The following is a 26,746-nucleotide window of genomic DNA, read 5'->3' as shown; positions in this document are numbered from 1 at the left end:
CTCCGGATGCTCAGCTCCCGACTTCCTTATGCCTTGGGCGTGTGTGGGAGCAGATGAGGGGTTCTTTGGGGTCCCCATCTGGGGGCCAGCTCCTGCTGACAAGTCCTTCACGCCCTCTGGGCCTTAATTCCCACCCCTGTATAATGGGGATAATGACACCTCCCTCAGGAGTCGGTGATCCTTGTAAACTGAGTGGTGATTACTGTGGGTGAAGGCACTTTGCAAAGCCGTAATTGAAGCTCAGCCGTCGGATGCAACTGTTGTTGTTGTTGTCACTGCTCCGTCAGAACCGGGTGGCCGGCTCGGGAAGTCCCCCTTCCTCCTCCCCGCGGTGGAAACCTCGCACCGCCCGCATCAGGGGCGCCACTCCCCGCGCCAACTCGGGAGCACTCGAGATAAGCGAGGGAGCCTCCGCCCTGGCAGGATGACTGCCCCGGCGCAGAAGGGACAGGGGCCCCTGTGAGGGTGACCATAGGACTCGCGGAGCCTCGCGCCTGGCAGACGGCGGGCCAGGTGAGCGGGAACCGCCGCCGGCCAGGGAGCGCGCGGGCCGGCTAGCGCGGGCTGCGGGGCCAGGCGGGTTAAGGCCCGGGGGCGGGCCCCGGAGGCCATCTTGGCTGAGGGCGGAAGTTTCGTTCAGAGACCGGGTGAAGGGAAGTCGTTACCGCCCCGCGTCGGGCGGCATGATCTCGATTTGAGGATGGGGAAGAGATGCATGGGAACTGCCGGCCCCCCAAAGAAGCAAGGGCCGCTGGCCCCGGGCAGTGCCCACCCGGGCACTGGCCGGACGCGGCGCAGCCCGAGCGTCACGGCCGCTCGCCGCCTCTTGTAACCCCTGACGCCCGCCGGCGGCGCAAGTCGCGCCAATTCTCGGACGGTTCCGCGCCGGGCGCGGCGCGGTTCTGCGTAGCAGGGGCCAGACTCTGAGCAATTTGCGTAGCGAACGGCGGCCGCGCAGGCGCAGGAGGGGGCGGAGCAGCGGGAGCCGGGGAGCCGGAGCCCCGCGTCCCAGCGACCGGAGCCGGCTACCCCAGCGGCGGCCTGAGGACCCGGCGTCGGTCTCCTCCCGCCCCCCGCGGCTGGAGAGTAGACGCAGTGGGGGGTGGGGTGGGGGCAGCGTCCGGAATCCCGAGGACGGAAGGCAGAGGCCCTCCCCATCCAGATTGTTGGAGGGGAGAGAGTCCCCCAGTTTGGGGAGGGGGAGAGCCAGACGTTGAGCGTTCCCAGCAGCGGCCGCTACCCTGAGCAGACTGGCGTTGGCCGGCTCTCCCCCTCCTGCCAGGACGACTCCAGCGACCAAGACCAGGGACCCCTCTTCTTCAGCCTCTGCCCCTCCCCACCCCCGGCTCTGAGGCTGGCCCAGAGAGCAATGCTCCCCATCCCCCTGTGCCCTGGAGAAGAAAGGCTGTCCTTCCACACCCCTGAGTGAGGGACCCAGGTTGCCTGTGCCCCGCAAAGGCAAGGGTCCCTCTATTCAGGGGGGAGGGCCTGGCCAGCCACAACTTCTTTCCCCCTGAGCTCCCCACCTCTGTCTCTGCACCCTAAAACTCCCACCCCTCCGTATTTATTTCCCTGGCCCCCTGCCAGCCCCTCCATCTCGTCTCCGGGATTCAGGCCTCCCTCCCTGACATGGAGAGTAACCTGTCTGGCCTGGTGCCTGCTGCTGGGCTGGTGCCTGCGCTGCCGCCCGCCGTGACCCTGGGGCTGACTGCGGCCTACACCACTCTGTACGCCCTGCTCTTCTTCTCCGTCTATGCCCAGCTCTGGCTGGTGCTCCTGTATGGGCACAAGCGTCTCAGCTATCAGACGGTGTTCCTGGCACTCTGTCTGCTCTGGGCTGCCTTGCGTACCACCCTCTTCTCCTTCTACTTTCGAGATACACCCCGAGCCAACCGTCTGGGGCCACTGCCCTTCTGGCTTCTCTACTGCTGTCCTGTCTGCCTCCAGTTCTTCACACTGACGCTTATGAACCTCTACTTTGCCCAGGTAACCATGGTGACGGGTGGGGGTGGGCAGTGGGGTGGCAAGCCCCAAGGGCCCCAAAGAATGATGGGTGTCTCTGCTCCCAGGTGGTGTTCAAGGCCAAGGCAAAGCGTCGGCCAGAGATGAGCCGAGGCTTGTAAGTACTCGGGACACTGGTGGGTTCAGCCTCCAGGTCAGAGGCAGGGAGAAGCCCGGTGTCCATTCCTTCCTCCCTGGTAGGTCTGAGGCAAGGACAACCCAGAATATTTGTGAAAAGCTTGGAAGAGTTAGGCATCTGGTAAAGATGGCTCAGCAGAGACATTGCATATGTGAAGGACAACTATAATAGAAACAGTTGAGATACTGTGAAGGGAGAGGGTACCAATGTCATCCATGATGGAGGAAGAGTTGGAGGCTCCAGCCCTTGGAAACTCCAAAGCCAAAGGGCACTTCTGGGTGACCTTGGGCAGTGATACTTTTGTCATTTGTGTAACATCTCACAGTTTATTAAGAGCTTTCACAAACATCTTTAATTTTTACAACTTACCTGTGAAACTGTTATTATCCCCATTTGAGAGGTGAAGACACTGAGGCCCAGCAAGGTAAAGCAACATGTTCAAGATCACACACCTGGCAGGAGGCACAGCCAGGGCTTAAACCCAGGTTTCTGACTCCCAATCCAGTGCTCTTTCTGCTGCACCACAGCCGTCAGTCATCTTCTGACCTCTTTAGCTTCAGTATCCTCATCTGTAAAACTAGAGGAGCAGGGTTCAGACTGGATGACCTGAGGTTCTGATTGACACCGGGGTCTCCTGGGGGAGGCTGGGTGGTTGGGGAGCACCAAGGGTGGTCTTCTGGGGCTGACCGTGCTGTGGGCCGCAGGCTGGCTGTCCGAGGGGCCTTCGTGGGGGCCTCGCTGCTCTTTCTGCTGGTGAATGTGCTGTGTGCAGTGCTGTCCCGCCGGCGCCGGGCACAGCCCTGGGCCCTCCTGCTGGTGCGCGTCCTGGTGAGCGACTCCCTGTTTGTTATCTGCGCACTCTCTCTTGCCGCCTGCCTCTGCCTTGTCGCCCGGCGGGCTCCCTCCACCAGCATCTACCTGGAGGCCAAGGTAGGGCCACAAGCGCTGATTCCTGATTGTCCTTTGGGGTGTTTGGGGTCTTCAGAGTAGAGAGAAAGCTGGAGCCTACCCTCCCTAAGGATCCTCTGCTGTCATCTATGCCAGGGGACCAGTGTGTGCCAGGCAGCTGCCATGGGTGGTGCCATGGTTCTGCTCTATGCCAGCCGGGCCTGCTACAACTTGGCGGCCCTGGCCTTGGCCCCCCGGAGCCGGCTGGACGCCTTCGATTATGACTGGTACAACGTCTCTGATCAGGTGGGCATTCGGCACATCTGCCGCCTCCTCAGTAGCTGTGGCTCTTGGCCCCAAGCTGGCCTGGGCCCTGTCTGGGTGCCCCATTGGCACAACTGCAGGTTGGCACAGCCCCTGCCTCCCCACAGGCGGACCTGGTGAACGACCTGGGGAACAAAGGCTACCTGGTGTTTGGCCTCATCCTCTTTGTGTGGGAGCTGCTGCCCACCACCCTGCTGGTGGGCTTCTTCCGGGTGCACCGGCCCCCACAGGACCTGGTGAGGGCCAGTGGAGAGGGGCGGCACTGGGGGTACCTGGGCTGGGTTCTGGGGGTTGGGGGAGGGCAGTGGGGGGCAGGAGGAAGCATCAATGGCAGCTCCCTCCCCCAGAGCACCAGCCGCATCCTCAACGGGCAGGTCTTTGGCTCCCGTTCCTACTTCTTTGACCGGGCACACTGCGAGGATGAGGGCTGCTCTTGGGAGCACAGCCGGGGTGAGAGCACCAGGTAGGAGTCCCGGTTCCACCTCAGGACCCCTGGGCTCCCGGGTTGCCCCATTGAGCCATGGGGACCTACAGCTGGGCCTTCGCACACCCCCACCCGTGCCACGATCTGTACCAGGTGAGGTCCCCTCTGGTTTGCTATTGCTAAAGCCTCCACCTCTCCCTCCAAGATGAAGTTTGCCATAGTCAGAGAGGTCTGGGTCACTGGGGTCTTCTAGGTATCTCTCCCTCCCCCAACTCTTGCGACTGTGGTCCTAGTGAGTGCCATGGGACTGAACCTGTTTCTCTGCCTGCAGCATGTCAGGCAGCCTAGGCTCCAGCAGCTGGTATGGTGCCATCGGGCGGGAGCCAGGCTGGTGCGGGGGCAGCCAGACGCGGACCACTCCTCTGCTCTTCTCCCAGGTTCTGGGACCAGGCAGCCACCATCACAGTCTCTACTCCACCCCGCAGACGTGATCCCCCTTCATCTCCCCCCAGAACACCCAGACCCCAGTCCCTCCCACCCCAGACCCCTGTGCCAAGCTCATCTGCCGCTTCTTGCCCGGGATCCCGGGGGCTGTGGCTGCCTCTTTCCCAGGCCGGCTCCTTGCTACTCCTGTTGTAGTGAGCTTGTGCTGTTCCCTAGGATGGGGGGCATGGCCCTGGCTGCCAGATGCTCATAGCAGCCTGGCATGATCTACCACCTCTGCTTCTACACCAGAGCCAGCTACCTCTCCTTTGCCTGCCCCTCAATAAACAGTGTCTGTGCCCCGAGTCTGTTCACTGTCTGTCAGTTGTCTGCTTGTGTTTCTCACACCGTTGCCTGTTTGGTCTAAGGCTGATCAGACACTGGCCCTTGAAGGGGGCTGCTGGGCTGGGCAGGGGCCATTTACCTCCCCCGAGGCTGGTTGACAGAGGAGCCTGCAGTCTGAGGGGAAGAAAGACCAGAAAGGCCCTGCTCCCACTCCGGTCCCCTCGCCACTTGAATAATTTCTACTCTTTCCTCAAGATCTGCTTCAAATTTCACCTCCTTTATGAAGCCTACCATCTCCAGGTCAGGGAACTGTGTCCCCCTCTCCTGGGTCCCTTGGCACAGTGATTGCATGGCTACTATGCCTCTTACCCTTAGTGGATAGGGATTTCTAGAGACCCTGTTTCCCTGTCATTATGCCCAACCTGGCCTTCAGGTCCAGGAGTTAGTCCAAGGCCTGTGGAGGAGGAGTTGGCCAGTAACTGAGCAGCCCCCATCTCCCCAGCAGGTGTGGATTTGGCCAGATGGTTGGGCTGCCCCGACACAGCCTGCCTGGTGGTCCTGGGAGGCCCCTTCCCTGACTGTCCCTAATAGTGCAGTCACTGCCCTCTGTAGTCACAGCCCTTACAGGTCTGTCACCTGTCCCATGGCCGGGAGTCATTTATCAGAGGGTCTGTCTCCTGCCCATGTGTGTGGCCATTTGTTCCAGCTCCTGGGAGTTCCTGGGGCCTAGCACTGAGCCCGTCTTGAAACCCTTCACCTGGGACTATCCTGAGCGGCAGGCCTCAGGGCCTCCAGAGAAGGCATCTGAGACTCAGAGAATCAGCTCGAAACTGGACAATTGCTTTTTGTTGAAAGGAAAATTGCCAACATTTGTAGGGCACTTAATTGTGAGTGCCAGGCTCTGTTCTGAGCATTTACAAATACCAACCACTTAAATGCTCAGAACAGCAGCCTGAGGTGAGGGTCATCCCTTTTCTGTAAGTGGGGACTGGGAGGTGAGGAGTTTGGTAAACTGTCTAGGCCCCCTACTGGTAGAGGATGGTCAGCCTTAGAGCCCAGGCTTAAAACCACCCAAGTGAAGGCTGAGGCCCCCAGGCAAGAGGAGGGTCTTTGGCAAGATCAGAGTTGTAAAGAAATGGGTAAGAGCAGAGAGGAGCTGAGTTCCAGGACCTGCCAGGGCCCTGCTGTTCAGACAGTGGGGGAGGGAGTGCTGGCACCAGTTCCAGGCTGGGATGGGCATGGAAGTGAGGAACAAGGGATGGGGATGCAGGAGGTGCCCCACCTTGATTTCCCAGAGCTTGGTCCCAACCCTACCTTGGCCAATTCCAAGTTGCCTCAGGGGATCCCCCACCCCTTTGTCCCCTGGGGTCCCCTCCCTCGTGAGTGCAGATCCCAAGGGCCAGGCTGTCCCTCGGGGCGGGGAGCTGAGGGCCCTTCCCACCTGGTAGTGGGCCTGGAAGATGCTGGGAGATTAGAGTGGATCCTGTCCGAAGAGGTGAGCCGGCTGATGTCCAAGTTGGGGCCGTGCCGTTGGCCACGCTGGCTGGCCAACAGGGCAGAACCAGGGCCCCGGTCTGAGACTCCAGGCCTGACCCAACGGCGACCCCTCACGGGCTCCTCTGCCACTCATCTCCCGGGACCGGCCAGGATTGGGGGGCTGGGCAGCCGCAGGTAAGGGTCTGCGGAGAGCTGCGCCGGAGGCGAGGGCGAGGCACAGCAGAGGGAAGCGCGGCGCCGGAGGGGTTAAATGCGGGAGGAGGGGGGCTTCTGGCGGCGGGAGGGGGGTCCCAGCACCGGCGGCCGCCCGCTCCGCCCCTGCCTCTGCCGCCGCCTCCGCGGCCCAGCCGGCAGGCACCGGCGAGGCCGCGCCGGAGCCCGGGCCGCAGCCGCAGCCGCAGCGGGGCCGACAGTGAGTGCGGGGCGGAGAGGGCGGGCGCGCTGGCGCGGGGAGGGAGTGCGGGGCGGCGAAGGGCGCCGGCCGGGCTCCGGGGCTGGGGCGCGCAGGGGGCGACCGGCCGGCAGAGGCGCCCACCTCCCCGTTCGTAGGCGCCTCTGGGAGTCCTGCGGCCGCGCATCCAGCCGCCGCCCGTCACGCTCCGAGGCGTCGGCGTGAAGACGCTGGGAGGCCGTGGGAGCGAGTGGCGGGGGTGTGGTGTCTGGGCAGTGGGCGCTGCGCGGTGGCCCCGCGGTCTGGGTATGTGTGTATGTGAGTGTGTGCACACAAGTGTGTGGGCCTCTGGGGGCCTTGGCCCGGCGCGCACGGCCCTGAGGGTCCGGTGTGCCCGAGAGGCCGGGGAGTGTGCAGGTGGAGTGTGTGTGTGCGTGAAGCCCGGGCAGAGGGGCCGCCTGGAGCCGCAGGGTGGAGCGTGGGCGCGCGGGTCTTTGTGCCCGCGTGTGCGCGCGAGGGCGCCGCCGCCCGCTGTCCCGGGGGCTGACAGCTGTTCAGGGGATGCTGCACTGGTCCGGCCCTGGTCACCCCCACCGCGCTTCTTCCCGGAACTCAGTACCCTCCCTTCCCCTCCGCCCTGCCTCGCCTCTGCGCAGCGATCGGGACCCGCCCCAGGGTTCCTCGAAAGCCCAGCGGGGCGCTGGGGGACACTGGAGGCTCCCCGCCCGGTCCATCGCGTCTAGAAGAGGAGCAAGGAGAGGCAGGAGGGGAGGGAGAAGCCGCGAAGATGCTGCCGCAGCCTCGGTGGACGAGCCAGGACCCGTCATCCCCGTCCCTGCCCTGCACAGTCCTCTGTGCCCCCTCAGACTCCAGCTGGAAGGCGGGTTCCCCACGCCCCCTCCTGGCCCCCAACATTTCCTCGCTCGTCCCGCCTCTCCCTCATCAGGCTCCGTCTCTCTTTCCCCATTCCACTCTCCTTCCTTTCCTTTCCCGGTGCCCTCTTATCTTCTCACACCCTGGAGTCCCCGGACAGGGGCTGAGGGCAGGGCAGTGGAGGTAAGGGGGACAGAGGTGGGGGGACTGGGTGTGTCCTGGTACCAAGTGTCCGGCCAGAGAGATGTGAGGAGAAGACGTCTGTGGGTAGTAGGGCTGGGGGCTCCAAGACCATTGGGTGTGTAGGGATTGGAGAAGGAGGGTGTAGGGGTGTCAGGTCAGGTTATTGATCCCAGCATCCCTGGTTCTGCCCACAGTGACTGCAGCTCCCCAGGAGCCCCCTGCCCGGCCTCCCCAGACGGGCCGTGGAATTGGCCGGGCCTCTGGGCGCGCCATGCGCAGCACCACACTACTGGCACTGTTGGCTGTGGTCCTGCTCTACTTGGTGTCCGGTGCCCTGGTGTTCCAGGCCCTGGAACAGCCCCATGAGCAACAGGCCCAAAGGGAGCTGGGGGAGGTCCGAGAGAAGTTCCTGAGGGCCCATCCATGTGTGAGCGACCAGGACCTGGGGCTCTTCATCAAGGTGCGTGGGTGGAGGAGAGCTCCTTCAGCAGTCACCCATGACCCCCTGACACTAGCTGCATGCCACTGGGGGCTTGTGCTGGAGTGCTGCTTCCAGACCTGCACCCTTGAAGGCAGGGTGCTGCTGGGGGGTGCAGGGCAGAGGCTGGGATCCAGGTCTCTGTGTTTTCAATATGGCGGCCAGGGCGGCATTTGTTTTCCTTGCTGTGCCTGGCATTGGATTATCTTCCTAAAATGGCTCCTTCCGTGTGTGATAGTGGTTGAATGAAGGAACGCATAAGGAAGAAATGAATAAATGGCTGTAACAGATGAGATGTGTTACATTTTCTCAGGTCTAACTCATTGGTTTAGGGTTGCCAGATGAAGTCTGGAACACTCAGTTAAATGTAAATTTCAGCTAAAGCATGAATACTTTTAAAATATAAATATGTCCCATGCAGTATTTTTATTTGCTAAATCTGGCAACCCTACACTAGTTCCTATGCTTCTTTGAAGTCACAGATGCCTCAGAGAAACCCAAGAACACTGTGAACCCCTACCCCCTACCTCCAGAAAAGTGCACATATAAACATGTACTGATGATTCCGGAGGATTTCAGGAGCCCCCAAGCTGGTCCATGCCATCATGGATGCCAGGTTCAGCACGCCTTCCCACCAGGACACATGCTTATGATGCGGAGGCTAGAGGGAGGGCGAGTCAGGGATGGGGTCAACTTTGGACCAATGACTAAAGAAAGTGTGGGTTGCAGCCTTCTGGGCTACTGTCGGGCAAGCACCTCTGCTGCTTTCTCTCTGATTTCTGAGCCACTGTCATATTTAAAAAAATAAAGTAACATTTAACTTTAATACATTAATGTTTATTATTTTATTGAAAGGCACCCCTATTTCCTGCCCATTGTTTTTTTTTTTTTTTTTTTTTTTTTGTGGTACGCGGGCCTCCCACTGTTGTGGCCTCTCCCGTTGAGGAGCACAGGCTCTGGACGCGCAGGATCAGCGGCCATGGCTCACGGGCCCAGCCGCTCCGCGGCATGTGGGATCTTCCCAGACCGGGGCACGAACCTGTGTCCCCTGCATCGGCAGGCGGACTCTCAACCACTGCACCACCAGGGAAGCCCCCTGCCCCTTCTTTTGGAGGGAGGCGCCATCAACATGGAGCCTCGGTGTTCCAGCTGATTTCCAAGGTGGCAGGACCTGGAGCAGAGATGAGGATGGGGTGGGTCCAGGACACAGGCAGGTTGACATTGTCTCTGACACCTCCAGAATGCCCAGCAAAGCTCCGAGAGGCCTGGGTAGGAGAGTGTCTGGCCAGACCACAGGGCAGGAGGAGGGAGGAAATCTGACCTATTTTATCTTCACAAAGGAATTCCTTTTTTCCTGGTTTAAAAAAAAAAAAAAAAAAAAGAAGAAGAAGAAGAAGAGGAAGAAAGCAAGGGCAGAACCAAGCAAGGAGGGCAACAGCTGCTTTATTTCTCCTCCATAAATAGTCATGCAGCAATTATGCACCTACTATGTGCTAGGTGCTGTGCTGTACACCATAGCGTGAGCAGGGAAATTGATATTGGGGTGGAACAGATGCAGGCTCTACCCTAGAGGATGTTACATCTAGGTGAAGGGACAAATCCATGGAAAGTTCACTGTAGGATTTAGTAGAAAAGGAGCTTTCATTACTTCCTTCTTTGTTAAATGCCTGTTGTATGCTAGGCCCTGGGCTAGGTGCTGGGGGCAAGGAGGGAGATGCCAGGGGCCTTTGGGAAGAGCTGGTAATTGAAATGAAGCAGGTGAGATGGGTAGAATTTAGAGATGGGTTAGTGATTGGGTTGAAAGAGACTCCCAGGCAGAGGAACAGCATGGGCAAAGGCGTGGAGGCTGGAAAACTCAGAGTGTTTTGCAGTTCTTGGATTTAACAGATGCCTAGTCATTTGAAGCAAAAATTAGAACACACAGAATGACAAAGGATTTTTTCCCCTAAGTAGTGAATTTATTGGAAAAGTGTTGCACAATAAAATTAAACCGCTTTTAATCATACATTTCACTTCTTGGCTGTATTAAACAATTATTTCAGGAAATGGAATCATCTCAGAAAATCTGGGGATAAGGTCACTGTAACTTGAATTCCAAAATGGGAGTCCCAGGAGTGAAGACTGGGGAAAGGGAGGGTGGGACCCGATTGAGAAGGGGCTTACAGGCTGGGCTGGGGAGTTTGGACTCTATTCTGCAGATAGCAGGGAGCAACGGAGATTTTAGGCAGTCACTTTAGGAAGATTAATTTGGAATGTGTCTTGCTAACGAGGACTTGCAGTCAGAGAGAAAGAAGGTGGTTTATGACCTCCCTCACACCACTGTGTCTTAGCTCTGTGCTCCTTGGGGAAGGGCCCCGCTGTACCCCCTCCTCTTTTTGCTCTGACCTCCATCACTTAGGGCAGGCACTCTCAAAACACCGAGGGAGGCAGACTGGTTGGCAAGAGGGGCAGACACATCATGGCCATTTCATTAATTTAATCATGTTTATTGATCACCTATTATGTAGCACAGGGCTTGGTTTGGACTTCAGCAGGGTGGGCAGGGGTTTGTGTATTCATGACCCTCCTAAAACTGGATGCAAAATTTGTTGGTATGTGAACCTTTCTGGAGGGAGGGTCCCTAACTTTCATCAGATTTTCGAAGGCAAGGGACTCAAACTCAGCTTCCAAAGGGGCAGTGGGAGTGGTGGGGTCTGTGGAAAGCTGGAACTCACTGGGCATGATCTCTACATGGGGACCAATTTCACAAACACACAGTGCTTGCTTTGATGTGAGTGCTTTAACTCTTCACAATAACTCTATGAGGTAGGTACTATTATCACCATCCCCAAATGATAGATGCAGAAATTGATGCACAGCTCAACTTCACCTAGCACCAAGATTTGAACCCAGGCAGTCTGGTCCCAGAGTCTGTGCTCCTGACCACTGTAAAACTGGAAATCTGTTATATGAAATTAAGGGGCCGATAATGCAAATGTCTCTAAAACAATGTGTTGGTCAAACAAAATTGGGCTCTCCAATTTGCAATGTCTGCTCTAAGGGATTGCCTTCAGGGAGACCAGAGGGCAGGGGAGAGCTGGGAGGGGTAAGGAGGGAAACACCTTGGAGACTTGGACGGCCAGGGGGTTGGCTAGGACGGGAGGGAAGGACTGAGGTTCCTCCTTCTGCATCTTGTCCTGCAGGAGGTGGCTGATGCCCTGGGAGGGGGTGCAAACCCTGAAACCAACTCAACCAGTAACAGCAACCACTCAGCCTGGGACCTGGGCAGCGCCTTCTTTTTCTCAGGCACCATCATCACCACCATCGGTGGGGGAGGGGACTGGTCATGGGGTGTGGGGCACCGGGTGTCTGGGCTTTCTCACAGGCGAAGGCGCAGGGGGAGGTAGGGGGGGTGCCAGGCAACCCCTAGAGCTGCTGCACGACCCCTCTGCCCAGGCTATGGCAACGCGGCCCTGCGCACAGATGCTGGCCGCCTCTTCTGCATCTTTTATGCACTGGTGGGGATCCCGCTGTTCGGAATACTGCTGGCAGGGGTCGGGGACCGGCTGGGCTCCTCCCTACGCCGCGGCATTGGTCACATCGAAGCCATCTTCCTGGTGAGCTGCTTCACACCCTGCGCGCCCTTGCGTTGGGCTCAGGATACACTTCCCTACATACCCACCCGGCACGTGAGCGGGGGGCGCCTGAACCTCAGACACGGGCTCCCAGAAAAGGGTTGTGGGGTGTGAGAGTTGGAGGTTTTGGTGACTCCTCGGCCCTGCCTACTGCCCCTCCCTGCAGAAGTGGCACGTGCCACCAGAGCTGGTGAGAATTCTATCGGCGGTGCTCTTTCTGCTGATTGGCTGCCTGCTCTTCGTCCTCACGCCCACATTCGTTTTCTGCTATGTGGAGGGCTGGAGCAAGCTGGAGGCCATCTACTTCGTCGTGGTGACGCTCACCACGGTGGGCTTCGGGGACTATGTGGCCGGTGAGGCCACTTTCTTAGGTTGCACTTCCCTACCCATTTTATTCCTGCCCAGGGGCTCTGCAATCTTGCCTCTCCCTCCAAGTTCCACAGGGCACTTGTGCGCTCACACGTGCTTGCTCCAATCCCTACATCCACTCGCTGAATGCACCCTCACATTTTTCCAGGGATGCAACACCTCGTGCCCACTCACATTCTTGCATGCTTGCACCCCACGCATGCTCACATATATTAAGTGACCCCTTCACACGTGCCACATTCTTGTACACGTGCACCCCTCACACATGCTCACATTCTTGCACGCGAGCACCCCACCTACTCTTCTCTTGCACACCTTCAAGTCACTCCCACTCGTCTTCTTGCATCCATTCGCGCACTCTAGCTCATACCCACTGTCCTGGGGAGGGCGGATCCTCTCAATGAGTTGGGAAGAGGGGCAGTGAACCAGAGACTCACAGGCTCAAGGCGTGTCTCACAATCAACTTCTTTCTGCCCTCCCCGTGGCGTCCCAGGAGCCAGCCCCAACCAGAACTCTGCAGCCTACCAGCCGCTGGTGTGGTTCTGGATCCTACTCGGCCTGGCCTACTTCGCTTCAGTGCTCACCACCATCGGGAACTGGCTGCGAGTAGTGTCCCGCCGCACTCGGGCAGAGGTAGGCGCCCCTGCGTCGACACCGCGCCTGCGCCCTGGCGCTGATGCACACTGCTCACCAGCAGCAGGTTGACTAGTCTGCCTCCCTTGCAGAGTGTGGGCTCCCCAAGGCAGGGACTGAGGGAGCCCCACTGCGCACCGGCCGGGAACAAAGCGCGATAAACTCTGACAGGTTTGCAGGCGACTCCATCTCTACTCTCATGGATAAGGTTACCAGATTTAGCAAATAAAGATAAAGGAAGCCCGGTTGATGTGAATTTTGGATAAGTTGCAAATAATATTTGAGTATAAATGTCCCAAATATTGCATGGGACATACTTACACTAAAATTTTATTTGTTGTTGTACTTTTATTTATTGTTCTCAATATTTTGTAGACCCACTCCTTGCTGCCGGCCGTGGAGTGGGTGGAGGCGCAAAGGTCTCCGGGGGCACGGGAGGGAGAGCTGAAATAAAGTCCGGTCGGTCTTTTCTTCTGGAGAAAAGGGCACTTCCGCGCAGATGGAGGAGGGGAGAGCATGTGGCTGGGTGATGAGCTTTTCCCTCCTCCGGCCTTTTCCCACTCCTGAGGCAGGAAGACGAGGCAGAAAAGAGGGGCAGTGCCTGACTGGTGAAGGGACAGGCTCCCGGGGTTGTGGAGACTGTCGAGGAGCCCCGGTCGAGGACTGCCTTTCCTCCCCGCGCAGATGGGCGGCCTCACGGCGCAGGCTGCCAGCTGGACCGGCACGGTGACCGCGCGGGTGACCCAGCGAGTCGGACCCACGGCACCACCGCCGCAGGAGAAGGAGCGGCCACCCCTGCCTCCGCCGCCGTGCCCAGCGCAGCCCGCCAGCAGGCCCCTATCCCCTGCGGCCCCGGAGAAGACCGAGCCACCCTCTCCGCCCACTCCACCCACCCCGCCCACGGCCTCCGCGCTGGACTACCCCAGCGAGAATCTGGCCTTCATCGACGAGTCCTCGGACACGCAGAGCGAGCGCGGCTGCGCACTGCCCCGCGCTCCACGGGGCAGCCGCCGCCCCCTCAACACCCCCAGGAAGCCCGCGCGGCCCCGCGGCCCGGGGCGCCCCCGGGAAAAAGGCGTGCCCGCGTAGGGGCAAGACCCCTGCCCGGGCCTCTCAAAGGGCTCCGTTCTTGCTCTCTACCCGGCATGCTCTGCTTGTTTAACCAAAGACCCCTCTCTCGACCGACCCTACTGCAACCTGGGGAGGAGGCTACGGGTTGCTTGTCTGCCACTCTCTGCTCCTGGCCCTCTCCTCACTTCATCCATTTCCAGAACCCCAAGGCTTTCTGTCTCGTTGTCCGTCTGGGCCTGTCCCTCACAACATCTCACGACTGTGCCTCAAAGCCTGCATCAATAAACGAAAACAGTCTGCATCGCTGCGGGCGTGGAGCTCCGGGGACGCGAGAGGGTGTGCGAGTGCTTGCGTCGTCGGGCCACCTCAGGGTCAAGTCAGGCCCTCCCCTACGACCCCCAGGCCAAACCCTCCCCTCTCAACACCCGAACCATCGGTCAAGGCGTGGCACTCTTGGCTGTGCTTGTTCGGGTGTCTCTGCCTGGAGGTTAAGGATAGGGTCTGGCATGGGAATCTGCCAAGATGGGCGGTGCGTCCATCCTCAGTACAGCTATGGGGGCAGGGATGGGGAGACATAATGGCATCTAGTGTGGAGGGCTGTAGCTTGAACTTTCCCCGCGCGAGACCCGCATTGCCATTCCGGTCGGGACCCTGCCCCTCCCCCTTCCTAGAGCGTGAGCCCCTCCTCCTCGCCCCGAGGCCTTTGGCGACTGGGTCCGTTGGGGCAGAACCATGGAGGAAAAGCCTTTCAAAGTAAGAACTCTTCCTGGTCCTCCTCACCCTGTCAGCACCCAGACTCATACTAGGTCCACCCTGGGCCCCTCCCTGGCTATCCTCTCACTCAGCCCTGGCTCAGGGCAGCTCCCAACCATCACCCCCTCCCCCGCCCCGCAACTGAGTCTTGGCCCTGGATGGGCTCAGGATCCCCCCCCCCCCAGCCTGCTCTTCCTTTCCTCCCCAATTCCCCACGACCCTTGGCTTCCCTCGGTGTATGTGGCCCACAGGCGTTGGCCAAGTCTTCGGGCCACCGTGGCTCAGGCAAGTCGAGTCCGCACGACATCCGGAATCTGTGGACCACGGCCACGCAGTCGCAGCTGAAGCTGAATGTACCGCTGCCTACTGTCCGTGAGGACTCGGAAGTGGAGGGCAGCAGCGTAGGCGGCAAGACTCGCTGGTCTTACAACCAGAAGGCTGGCCACGACTCGCACGGTGGCTGGGAAGAATCGGATGACGGAGAGGACAAGGACAACTTCAAGCCAGAGGAGCTGGACGAGCACGCCTTGATGGAGCTGGAGATGCGCCGCGGCAGCTCCCCGGGAGGCCGTTTAGAGGAAGACGATTCCAAGACCGACAACGGTCAGTGTGGCTTCACTGGGCTGTGGGCGCACGGCAGGGGGATGGCCAGGGCCTCAGTTACTATTGCTGTAAAATGGGGGAAAACTGTGGGACCCAAGTTTCCAGGATTCCCTGGAAGGGGCGCCAACGCTAATCTTCCACGCTTTAAATCAACCAGACGCCTACCGGGCAGGCGTCGTACAAAGTCCTGGGGTCATAGAGAAGAGCAGGAAAATGTGCAAAGGCAGCGCGGTAGGACCTGTGCTTTTAATGGAATCACCCAGATAGTTGAAAGGAGGGAGTTAATGCCTTTTCTGTGGATTTGCGCTGCTTGAGGAGGTGCCTGTCTTTCATTCATTAAGTCATTGTTTACAATTTTTAAGTATTTACTTCCTACTTTGCGCTGTGCGCTGATTGGGACATGCCTCCCTTTCTCCCCACCACCTCCGCTCTCCAGCCCTTCATCAGGGAATTGGAACATATAACAACTGCCATTTATTGAGCACTTGCTGTTGTGCCAGGCACTGGGCTTCCCTTGCATGATCACCTTTAACTTCACAACCTCCATATGGGGCCATTCTTATTATCCCATTGTACAGATGAAGAACTTGAGGGTCAGAAAGTCAGTCACTGGCCTTAAGTCTCACAAAGTGGGGCAGTCACAACTGGAACCTCGGAGGGTGGGACAACAAAGCCCAGGCTTTAAACCACTGTCCCATACTGTTTCCCACTAAAGTGGCACCTGGAGCTGGTCTCTGAAGGCCCCCCACCCCCACCCCGGCCAACATGCCTACCCATACATCCCCTCTGCTCCAGGGAAGTCTCAGCGGTCTGCAGATGACTGATTCCTTTTTTCTCTTCTCCAGAAAAGTCTTCCTCAGTGTCATCGCTCAATATCTGGAAGCACACACCCCATCGAGCCTACTGGGTGGAGCAGCAGAGCAGGGTTGGAGGCACCCAAGGAGACTGGGGAGTTTAGTGGGGAGTGGGGGATGGGCAAGTTGGGGGTTTCAGGGGTGAGAGGGTGGGGGGGCTTTGCAGGGTGGAGGGGCAGGCAGGTCGGTTGAGGGTCTTGGGGCTGGAGGGAGCAGGTGGGGCATCTCAGCTGTGGGCAGAGCTGGGTGGGGTCCCTTGTACATCTGAGTCTCTTGCTGCCTCTCCAGCTGCCACTGCCCCTGACTGAACTCATGGAGAATGAAGCTCTGGAAATCCTCACCAAAGCCCTCCGGAGTGAGCTTCCCCACTCCCCATCCCCCCAGCTCCCACAAGAGACCTTGGGGGATTTTGCAGGGCTTCGGCCTGTGGGAGTGGGGTTTCAGGATGTGTCTGCCTTGTCAGATACCCTTATCACCCACAAATATTCCAGAAGCCCCATGAAAAGTAAAAAGTTAGGAGACTGGGCACAGGAAGACCCAATGGGGACAGCGTGGGGTGACCGTCAAGGGCCTGGGCTCTAGCCTCAGTGCAGCCCCTCTCAACCTGATGTAGGTTTTCTAAGGCTACTTCTTCCCTTGCCCATTGGGGATGACAGCCTTTCTGTGGCCTTGGCCCCTCCCTGGTTGCTGTGAGGAGCCTTTGGACAGTGGATTATTTGAGTAAACTTCCTTTGGTTTGCCCTGCTTACCTTATGAATGTGGGGGTGGGGTGGGGAGGGCTAATGGCTGAGACTGGGTGGTCGAAGCGGTGTCCCAAAAGCTGCCTGCTCCCAGTGCCCTAATTCAGGCCGGCAACATCTTCTCTAAACTTGCCTTCCTTTCCTCGTCCATCCTGCACTCCAACACCCCCATCCTACTCTGAATCCCCCATCTATTTGGAGCACAGGTCTATGACTTGACCATTCGAAACAAACAAAACAGGCAGGTCCCAGTACCCTGGAGATCCAAAGTTCCCCAAAGAACAAAGACCAGCTGCTGGGGAGGCCATGCCCCTGCTCACTGCCCCGAGTTGGGTTCTGCCCTCCAGGTTACCGATCGGAGATCGGCCGGGACCACTTCCTGACCAAACAGCTGCAGCAATACATCGAGGGGCTCAAGAGGCGCCGGAACAAGAGGCTGCAAGTCATGGTGATCTGAGAGCACCGCCTCGGGCTCGAGTGACCGCCCGACTCCAGCCCTGGTCCCAGATCCAAGTCCGACCCTGTCCACGTGGATTTTGAGCCTTAGAGAAATAAAAGAGTCTTCTGTACATGGTCCGTGAGTCAATGCGTGGCTGCCCGCGTGAGGCGGACGCACGTGGCCCCGCCTTTCCCTGTGACCTTCACTCGGTCACCGCAGTGACCTTGAGCGTTCTCGGTTCCGGCCCTATCGGCTCCGCCTTCCCGGGACTCGAAATCCAGAACTTCTTGCATGCATTAGGTCTGCTTCTTCCACTCCGGGTTCAGCAGCTTTGTGGGGATATTGGGTGAGCGGTCCAAGTGCCCCGATTGTGTTATCCTGGGGGAAGGCGGAAAAGGGAAAGGGACAGCACCTCCTATCTAATTTGGGCGTGCTAGGCTCCGCCCTTCATGCATATGCAGATACCCTAGGCCCCCTCCCCGCTCTGGTCCCGCCCTCTCATTTACATATGCATATCATCCCCCGTACCCTCAGAGGCGGCCGCTGAACTACCTCTCCCATTTCCCCTGCGCACAGCGCACCCCGCCTCCCTCTTTACGTAAGAACGCTCCTGGCCCCACCCCCTCCCGTAGCCTCTCCGCGTCTCCTCTGGCCACGCCCTCTCAGCGGCCGCATACGCAAGCAAGTACGCCGCTGGGGCTCGGCGGCGGCTGGGCGAGGCCTTCATGAAGGCCGGCCCCCTGGCTTCGCCGGCTCCGCCCTGACAAGTCCCGGAGCGCAGGCGCTGCTCGGCCCACTTGCCTGATTAGCATAGGGCGCTGGGCCCCGCCCCCTGCTTTGCATGCGCACGGCCAGCCCCGCCCCCGCTGTCAGCTGGAGGAAGCGGAGTAGGAAGCGGCCGCGATGTCCTTTTGTGTCCTACAAGCCGCCGGCGGCGCCGCCGAGTGAGGGGACGCGGCGCGGCGGGGCGGCGCGGCCCGAGGAGGCGGCGGAGGAGGGGCCGCCCGCGGCCCCAGGCTCACCCCGGCGCTCCGGGCCGCTCGGCCCCCATGCCTGCCCGCCCGCCCTGCCGGGGCCCCAGGTCCGGGGGCGGAGGGGAGCGCCGCTGGAGGGTGGGCGGGCGGTGCGCCGGGGCCATGTGCGAACGGGGCAGGGGGGCGGGAGGCGGGAGGCGGGCGGGGGGCGTGCTCCAGGCGGGGTCCGGGTCCTGCCCGGGTCACGGTCGGGACCCGGTCGAAAGCCAGACAGGGTCAGGGTCTGGGCGGGATATGGCGTCCAGGTCTTAGGGCGCCGGCCTGAGACCAGGGTCGGGCTTGGGCTTCGGATCCAGTCCCAGGGCAGGGTTCAATCCGGCACATGGAGCATGCCGAAGTCCCAGGGGAGGGCCGGGCTGGAAGATGGGAAGGGTTCTCTGTCGGGGAAGGGGCTTTGAAGACCACGTGGGGGCGCTCGAAGGGGCCTAGGGCCACCCTCCTCTCTGGGTCAAAGGTCATCGCACTGGCAGGGGAGAACTTCCTCCTCCTTGGCGCTCCCCCATTACTTCCTGATAACCTGATAGAGGTCCCCCGCGGGCGGAGGGGGAGGGGAGGCGCAGCAACTTTAGGCAACTTCCCGTAGGTGTGCGCAGGTTGGGGGGGGGCGGGGCGCCCCGTGGTGGAGGACTCTGCGGCAGCAGGAGTGTAAGAGCGAGTGTGCTGGAGGGGGTGCAAGGAGGTGGAGCCGCGCCCGCCGGTGTGCCTGGGGCTGGAGGTGGCGATGTGTCAGGTGTGAGAGGCTCTGAATGTGTTTCCACAAGGGACTATGACTGTGTGTGTGTGTGAGTGTGGGCATGGTGAGAGTGTAAGAGTGTGAGCGAGAGTGTGATTATGAGCCTTGGGTGTAAGTGTTATGGGGTGTGCACTTCAGGAGGAGCGTGCGAAGGCAAACGGGAGCATGAGTGAGTGCTGGGGTTTGGGAAAGGACATGTGTGAGTGTGAACCTGTCCAGGAGAGTGTGTGTGAGCGTGTGTGTGCAGGTGAGGACACCTGAGGACCCAGGTGAGTGGGAGTGTGAGGGTGTAAACACACGCATGTGTGAGCACATCAACTGCCTTTGGGTTTGTGTGCCTGTTTAGTTTCGCTCTTGAATGGAGGATACCCAGGTGTGGGGGAGATCACTGAGCTCTCTTAACATCTGGAGAAAATTTGAGAGGTATCTCACTCCTGGCTGGGGATTCCAGACGGGGTTGAAGGTTGCTTGGGCACTTAGGTTACCCTATTCCTTGGCCTGGGTGGGAGTAGGGGGTTTCCAAGCCTCCTTCCGTTTCCCAAGTGGGAGACCTGCTGTCAGTTACTGGCTCTGGAGACTCTGTTTCCATGGCAACAGCCGGGGCGGGGGAGTGCTCTTCATGGGCAGCCTTCCTTGGACTCTGTCCCCCCAACCCTCTTGCTGAGCCTGGAAGCCTGGCCCCAGGCCTGGGGTTGGGCAACCAGGGTGACAGGGTGTCTCCATCCCCCATCCCAGTGCCTCCCTGTGACCTGACGGGTCTCTTCCCGCAGGTGACCAGCGCCATGTCCAGCCAGGTGGTGGGCATTGAGCCTCTCTACATCAAGGCAGAGCCAGCCAGTCCTGACAGCCCAAAGGGTTCCTCGGAGACTGAGACTGAGCCCCCCGTGGCCCTGGCCCCTGGCCCAGCTCCCACCCGCTGCCTCCCAGGCCACAAGGAGGAGGAGGATGGGGAGGGGGCTGGGCCCGGCGAGCAGGGTGGTGGGAAGCTGGTGCTCAGCTCCCTGCCCAAACGCCTCTGCCTGGTCTGTGGGGACGTGGCCTCCGGCTACCACTATGGTGTGGCATCCTGTGAGGCCTGCAAAGCCTTCTTCAAGAGGACCATCCAGGGTGAGCCCCCACCCCGCTCTTGTGCCCTTTGCCCTCTGGGCCTGGTGCTCCCCAGTTGGTGCACTGCTGGGTGGCCGTAGGCCCCCAGGCTGCCGTGGTACCACTTGGGGTTGGCAGCCTGGAGTTCCCAGGCCCTCCTACCTCCCAGGAACGTCCTTTCCCTTAAGCGTTAAATAAAGCCACCAGGATGTGTTGATGGATTAGATGTGGGGTGTGAGTGTGGGACTCAAGACGCCTCCTAAGTTTCTGGGTACTCTAGGCCCAGCACCTTCCACAGCGGCTCTGAAAAATTCAAAGCAGCCTCTGCTTGCTCCTAAACTTTATTCTTGCTTCCAGCAGCTGCTGCCTTCTCACCAGCAGAGAATATGCCCCCTTTTGTGTTGATTTCCCCAAAGCAGCACGAGCACAAGGCAGGTTTTTACGGGTAACTGAGAGTGGCTATGTCGTATTTCAGCACGTAACTTTAAAAAGACTATTAGGCATCCCTGCCAATTGTACTCACTGAATTTTTCTCACTCAGGAAAGCATATCAAAATACGAGTGAGCAAGATGGTGATGTAATAAGCATTATTTGGGATGTGCCCATTACTTATATTTTTATATAAACCATTGGTTACTTGGGGGTTATAACATATAGCCTTTTTGAGAACATTTCTTGAGTGCCAGGCACTGTGTCCTGTTACGTTTGTGCTCTCAGTTACCCACACAGCAATCTCTAAGGTGCCAGCACTATTATAACTGAAGCCCAGAGAGGTTTTCAAAACTTTGTTCAGGTCCCACAGGTAGAAAAATGGCAGAAACAAGATATGAACTTGGGTCGATTGAGGTCCAGAGCTAAGCTCATAAAGGCCAGACTGTTGCCTCTGCTTATTACTAATAACTGAACTTTGGACAGATGCCTCACGACTGATTGTGACATTCTAGCAAGTTTTGACTTGGCTGAGACCCGCTGGTCTAAAAGCTCTTTGCTCCCTTCTGGCCCTGAAGACCTGAGCCAACAGGTCCAGGTCTGGGTCCAGGTGACCCACCCACCCTGGAATGCTTCTTTCTCTGTTAACAAATATTTATCGAGCACTAGCCATAAATAGTGATCATTTATTGAGCATTTAGGTGCTGTGAGCCTTGTTAAATGTCTTACCTTGATTTTCCCATTTAGTTCTCACAACTCATCTTTGTAAGAAGTAGTTTTTTTTATAAAGTTTTATATTTATTTATTTAGTTTATTTAATTAATTTATTTATTTATTTTTGGCCGCATTGGGTCTTTGTTGCTGCACCCGGGCTTCCTCTAGTTGCGGCGAGCGGGGACTATTCATTGCGGTGCACGGGTTTCTCATTGCGATGGCTTGTCTTGTTGCGAAGCACGGGCTCTAGGCTCGCGGGCTTTGGCATTTGTGGCTTGTGAGCTCAGTAGTTGTGGCTCTTGGGCTCTAGAGCCCAGGCTCAGTAGTTGTGGCGCACGGGCTTAGCTGCTCCGCCGCATGTGGGATCTTCCTGGACCAGGGCTCGAACCCGTGTCCCCTGCATTGGCAGGCAGATTCTTAACCTCTGCGCCACCGGGGAAGCCCAGAAGTAGTTTTTAATCATCCCAGTTTTACAGATGGGAAAACTGAGGGTTCGAGGGCTTAGGTGTGGGACTTGCCCAAGGTCACACCGTTGGTAAGTGGCAGCCTCCAGGATCCTTGCTCTTCACAAACTTGTGCTCTGCTGTCCTGGCCACTGTTCCAGGTGTGGGGGCATAGCTGGGATTAAGGCAGGATCGCTCCTGTCCTCAAGCGGTTTACATTCCAGCAGAGGGGAGAGAGAGAAAACAGTGAACTGCACACAGTTGTTACAGTGCAGCTGTGGCGAGTGCTGGAGAGCAAGGAGCAGGGTGTGTGCCAGGGAACCTGCCTGGGTCTGGGGCTCTGGAGTGCCTCCCTGAAGAGGTGTCTTGAGCTGAGGAAGCCCAGGTAGGGTGTAGGAGAAAGCAGGCTGTGAGGAGAAATGCACCACTGGACCGCTAGGGAACTCCCTGTCTTAGGTTTAATAGGATGCCTCTGTGTTGACAGTAATTGAAGGAGGCAAAGACAGAGCAGGAGGGGAGGTGACAGTGACTCTGGTCAAGGGCAGAAACAGTTGCCAGGGGCAGAAGAGGGGCACTTCTGGACATATTAGGAGGTGAAGCCCACCAGGATCTGTCAGTGGGTTGGGTTTGGGGTGTGAGAGAGGAATTAAAAATGTCTCCTAGATTTCTGCTTGAGCAGCTGGACAAATGGGGTTGCAGGTTTTGGAGGCGTAGGTTGGGGGCTCCATCTAGAACTGGTTAAGTTTGTAGTGTCTTCCAGGCACGCAGGAGGAGGCAGTGGGATACGTCTATAGAGTTCAGGCTGGTCTAGGCCAGAGACGGAGATTTGAAAGCCCATGACTTGCTGAGATCACCATTTGAGTGAGTCAGTGGAGACAGGTCGGAGGGCCACCCTAGGGGTCTTCGATGGAAGGAGCGTGGGCCGATGCCCAGAAACCACCAGGTGGCAGTGAGGTGGGAGGAAAGCCGGGCGTGTGGTGTCCTAGAAGCAAAAGAAGAAAAGTGTTTCTAGGAGGGACCAATGGCATTAGATGCTCCGTTGGGCCAAATGACATAAGGATGAGAACTGACCGCTTGATGTAGCAATGTGGGGGCCACTCTGGCCCTGGATGAGAGCAGCACAGCCCACAAACATGACTTGACAAGAAGCGTGGGCCAGGTGCAGCCCGACTTCTCTGGTCCCAGCCCCTCCCTTGCCCAGGCCGGGGCCCCTAGCCCAGTGGCCTTTCCCTTCAGTGCTCGGGCTTCCCTGCCCCATTCATAGCACTCCTGCTCTCCCCAGACCTGTGCTTACCTGGGGTGAGTCAGGGGACTCCTGTCCGCTGGGCCTCCTCTGGGCCCCGGGAGGCCGCCACTGGAGCCCTGCCTCTTCCTGGCAGGGAGCATCGAGTACAGCTGTCCGGCCTCCAACGAGTGCGAGATCACCAAGCGGAGACGCAAGGCCTGCCAGGCCTGTCGCTTCACCAAGTGCCTGCGGGTGGGCATGCTCAAGGAGGGTGAGCGCTGGCGGGGGCCTGGGCAAGGCGTGGGGGCTGGGTGCACGGGTTTGGGCTGGGCAAGGCCTGAGCAGTTCTAGCAGACTGGGCTGGGCAGGTGGGCTCTGGAGAGCAGGCCAGCCCCAGCCCCATGGACACAGCCCTGTCCTACAATTCAAGGGGTACGTCTGGACCGTGTCCGGGGTGGGCGACAGAAGTACAAGCGGCGGCCAGAGGTGGACCCGCTGCCCTTCCCAGGCCCCTTCCCTGCTGGACCTCTGGCAGTAGCTGGAGGCCCTCGGAAGACAGGTGAGAGCACAGTGGGGTCTTTGGGGGCTCTGGGGTTGGGGTGGAGCTCAGACCTGGGAGACCTGTCTGACGTCATTCACCCGGGATAGTCGTTATCTTGGGCACTGGGACCCAAATCTTGCCTTCATCTATTCGTTTACTCATTTCCCCCAGGAAGTATTTACAAAAATACCCTTTTCTATGTCAGGCCTCGAGCAGTACAGCCGGGAGCAGGGAAGGTTTTCTAACACTCAGAACCTGTCCACAAACAGACGCTTTCCCTGGGAGATAGTGCAGCCCTTCCCGGAGAGAGGTGTCTGAGCCTGGCTGGCCAGTGGCTCTTGAGGAAGGCCACAGGGGGACTGACTCTGGGAAGATGCTTGACCCTGAAGGGCTGGCAAGGTGATGAATTCGAGTGCCTCTTCCAACTATCACTGCAGCCCCGGTGAATGCACTGGTGTCCCACCTCCTGGTGGTTGAGCCTGAGAAGCTGTATGCCATGCCCGACCCAGCGGGCCCTGATGGGCACCTCCCAGCCGTGGCTACTCTCTGTGACCTCTTTGACCGAGAGATCGTGGTCACCATCAGCTGGGCCAAGAGCATCCCAGGTAAAGGGCCCAGGTGACGCGGGGCTTCCCTGGGTGGGTGGGGCCATGCCTGCTCTGGTGCACTTGCTCAGCCATCTCTGCCCCCCACTGCCCTCCAGGTTTCTCGTCACTGTCGCTGTCTGACCAGATGTCAGTTCTGCAGAGCGTGTGGATGGAGGTCCTGGTGTTGGGTGTGGCCCAGCGCTCACTGCCACTGCAGGATGAGCTGGCCTTCGCCGAGGACCTGGTCCTGGATGAAGAGGGGGCTCGAGCAGCTGGCCTTGGGGAACTGGGGGCTGCCCTGTTGCAACTGGTGAGGCGACTGCAGGCCCTGCGGCTTGAACGCGAGGAGTACGTTCTGCTGAAGGCCCTGGCCCTCGCCAATTCAGGTGAGTCTGGGGCAGGTACTGACAGGTGTCTTTATAAGGCCCTGTGGTTTTTAACTCTGATGGTGGCACAGTCCCATTTTGCAGACAAGGAAAACTGTAGCTTAGGGGAAGGAAGAACAGTGACTTCCTGAAAGTCACAAAGCCGGGCAAAGACAGGTCCAGGAACTGCATGCAGGATTTTGAGCCCTGGTGTCGATACTTTTGTGGAAAGGTGAACCATTTAGTGAGAGAGAAGGTGATGGGGACAGGAGGTGGCCATAGCTGGGGAAGAAAGGGTGGGCCTTGGCTGATGGGCAGGAGCAGTGGGTGGTGCTTCAGCAAATCCTTGTCTGGCTCCTGGTTGGGACCCATCCAGCCGTGTCCAGGCAGATGTGGCTCTGCCCTTTCTGGAGACGGCCCATGTCAACAGCTCTCTCGCCTTCCCTTGCAGACTCTGTGCACATTGAAGATGCTGAGGCGGTGGAGCAGCTTCGAGAAGCTCTACACGAGGCCCTGCTGGAGTATGAAGCTGGCCGGGCAGGCCCCGGAGGGGGTGCTGAGCGGAGGCGGGCAGGCAGGCTGCTGCTTACACTACCGCTCCTTCGCCAGACGGCAGGCAAAGTGCTGGCCCATTTCTATGGGGTGAAGCTGGAGGGCAAGGTGCCCATGCACAAGCTGTTCCTGGAGATGCTTGAGGCCATGATGGACTGAGGCGAGGGCTGGGCACAGGTGGGGGTGCTGGCAGGACCCGCCCAGCACGGGGTCAGCCCCAAGGGGGCAGAGCTGGGGTCTGGGCAGTGCCACAGCCTGATGGCAGGGCCAGGGCAACACCATCAGCCGGAGCAGGCCCTATGCCCTCCCCTCCCCCCTTCCAGGGGGTGTCAGAAGCTGGGAACGTGCATGCCCAGGCTCTGGGCACAGTGCTGCCCCTCGCAAGCCATAACGTGCCCCCAGGGTGTAGGGGGCCTTGCGGAAGCCATAGGGGGCTGTAGGGGACATGTGTGTGTGTGTGTGGGGGGGGTGGGGTGGGGTGGGGCGAGGGGGGCAGAAGCCTGATCTCAGGGAGGGAAGGGAGTGGAGGCCATAGTCTCCCAGTGGGTGATGCTTTTGCTGCTGCTTAATCCGACTTCCTCTCCAGAGCAGAGAGGGATTTGGAGAGCAAAGGCCCCTGCTCCCTTCGCTCCTTTCCTCATCATTTGCATTGGGCATTACTGCCCGCCCCTTGAAGCAATAACTCCAAGCAGGCTCCAGCCCCTGGGCCCCTGGGATGGCCAGGGCGCCCACATCAGCTCCCACCCAGCCTCCTCACGGGGTAGGGAGAGCACTGTCTCTATGCCCTGCAGAGCAATAACACTATATTTATTTTTGGGTTTGGCCAGGGAGGCGCAGGGACATGGGGCAAGCCAGGGCCCAGAGCCCTTGGCTGTACAGAGACTCTATTTTAATGTATATTTGCTGCAAAGAGAAACCGCTTTTGGTTTTGAACCTTTAATGAGAAAAAAAATATAATACCGAGCTCAAGAACACCGTGTGTTTGGTGTGTCACTGGACCAAGGGTTGGGGATACACAGGATTGAAGTAGCAAACAGGATACAGGTAAACAAAGATACACAACGCTCACAAAATGAAAAACGGGCCTGGCACGCTTTTAAGTCTCAGTTTCCTCATCACTCAGTAGCATGTTGGGGATCCCACGGCTGATGGGGAACAGACGTCCTGACTCTGGGCATTGCAGGGTGCCCTCCAACACATCCACCTGCGGGAAGAGGGGAAGAGAGCTGAGCACTGACAGCCTCCAGGTGTGGGTGTATCCAGGAAGCAAGTAATGGGCCGGTTCTCACCTCCAGTAAAACGTGGTGCATCTTTCTCAGAAATATCTCGTCATGCTCATATCCCTCAATCGGCTCTTTGGGCACCTCGACCAGATGCAACTGTGGGCAAGAGGCCTAAATCATCTCTGGGTATCCCCGTCACTCGCCCTGAGGCCAGGCTCCCTGGCCTGGTGTAAAGGGCTGCGGTGAGACGACCCCCCCCCCCGCCAAGGTGTGCACGGAAGAAAACGAGGGTCCTCACGGTGTCCGCAGCCTCCAGAAGCGCCGCCCACTCCACTTTGGGTATCATACGAGCTACGAAGTCGGGGTTGAACTCCACAGGGCTGATGCGGACCTCGGTGGCCTGCGCGGTGGACATATTTTGTTAGGCAGGGACCAGATCTTGGTTCTCCTACCCCCGCCCCCAGGAGAGGGGCCCGAGATCTCCCCCGGCCGGTACCTGGAGGCGAAGGGGGAAGCCACGGGGCCCCACCCCCCGCACATGCGAGCTCAGCAGGTTGTGGGTGAGCAGCTTCATGTCGACGCTACACGCTCTCGCAAAGCCGGAACCGGAAGGAGGGCGGGTTCCCCTGGCGTCATTTCCGGGGCTGCTCCGCTCTATCCTATTGGACAGCTGGGAGGAGCGGAACCGGCGAACTTGCTAGAACTTCCCGTGCTTGCGGGAGCGGAGGTCGGACGGGGTCAAGCGCTGCTCCCGGAAGTGTTTTGGCAGGA

General features: G+C 58.9%; 5 protein-coding genes across 7 annotated transcripts; 4 read left to right on the top strand and 1 right to left on the bottom strand.

Annotated features, from left to right (window-relative positions):
• Positions 1–10: 10 nt before the first annotated feature.
• On the top strand, positions 11–4,383 carry GPR137 (G protein-coupled receptor 137). 3 transcript variants are annotated; one of them, XM_060104550.1, is made up of 8 exons: positions 11–513; positions 1,588–1,986; positions 2,070–2,119; positions 2,845–3,070; positions 3,185–3,334; positions 3,460–3,588; positions 3,700–3,815; positions 4,108–4,383. In XM_060104550.1, exons 2-8 carry the CDS (start codon positions 1,630–1,632, stop codon positions 4,265–4,267), a joined length of 1,188 nt encoding a protein of 395 aa, XP_059960533.1. In that variant the 5' UTR covers positions 11–513; positions 1,588–1,629; the 3' UTR covers positions 4,268–4,383. The 3 variants fall into 3 exon arrangements, with proteins under 3 accessions (XP_059960533.1, XP_059960532.1, XP_059960534.1); XM_060104549.1 differs by lacking the exon at positions 11–513 and having other exon boundaries at positions 521–1,986; XM_060104551.1 differs by lacking the exon at positions 11–513 and having other exon boundaries at positions 521–1,986; positions 3,700–3,802; positions 4,108–4,224.
• Positions 4,384–7,687: 3,304 nt separating this feature from the next.
• KCNK4 (potassium two pore domain channel subfamily K member 4) lies at positions 7,688–13,671 on the top strand. The gene is made up of 6 exons (XM_060105065.1): positions 7,688–7,948; positions 11,149–11,272; positions 11,402–11,562; positions 11,747–11,933; positions 12,443–12,582; positions 13,267–13,671. The coding sequence occupies exons 1-6, from the start codon at positions 7,760–7,762 to the stop codon at positions 13,669–13,671; spliced, it is 1,206 nt and encodes a 401-aa protein (XP_059961048.1). The 5' UTR covers positions 7,688–7,759.
• Positions 13,672–14,376: 705 nt separating this feature from the next.
• Positions 14,377–17,158, top strand: CATSPERZ (catsper channel auxiliary subunit zeta). Its single transcript, XM_060104875.1, has 5 exons — positions 14,377–14,406; positions 14,658–15,009; positions 15,855–15,934; positions 16,152–16,218; positions 16,951–17,158. The coding sequence occupies exons 1-5, from the start codon at positions 14,386–14,388 to the stop codon at positions 17,058–17,060; spliced, it is 630 nt and encodes a 209-aa protein (XP_059960858.1). The 5' UTR covers positions 14,377–14,385; the 3' UTR covers positions 17,061–17,158.
• Positions 17,159–17,923: 765 nt separating this feature from the next.
• Positions 17,924–25,210, top strand: ESRRA (estrogen related receptor alpha). The gene is made up of 7 exons (XM_060104121.1): positions 17,924–18,123; positions 19,580–19,916; positions 22,862–22,978; positions 23,138–23,266; positions 23,686–23,853; positions 23,952–24,221; positions 24,652–25,210. Exons 2-7 carry the CDS (start codon positions 19,592–19,594, stop codon positions 24,909–24,911), a joined length of 1,269 nt encoding a protein of 422 aa, XP_059960104.1. The 5' UTR covers positions 17,924–18,123; positions 19,580–19,591; the 3' UTR covers positions 24,912–25,210.
• Positions 25,211–25,672: 462 nt separating this feature from the next.
• On the bottom strand, positions 25,673–26,591 carry TRMT112 (tRNA methyltransferase activator subunit 11-2). The gene is made up of 4 exons (XM_060104383.1): positions 26,472–26,591; positions 26,274–26,375; positions 26,042–26,131; positions 25,673–25,956 (listed from the first exon to the last, which is right to left on the bottom strand). The coding sequence occupies exons 1-4, from the start codon at positions 26,547–26,549 to the stop codon at positions 25,849–25,851; spliced, it is 378 nt and encodes a 125-aa protein (XP_059960366.1). The 5' UTR covers positions 26,550–26,591; the 3' UTR covers positions 25,673–25,848.
• Between the last annotated feature and the right edge of the window lie 155 nt (positions 26,592–26,746).

This window comes from Mesoplodon densirostris, chromosome 7 (assembly GCF_025265405.1).
Source record: "Mesoplodon densirostris isolate mMesDen1 chromosome 7, mMesDen1 primary haplotype, whole genome shotgun sequence".
In the NCBI taxonomy this organism is placed as follows: Eukaryota; Metazoa; Chordata; class Mammalia; order Artiodactyla; family Ziphiidae; genus Mesoplodon; species Mesoplodon densirostris.
This window is presented reverse-complemented; position numbering and strand designations above follow the sequence as displayed.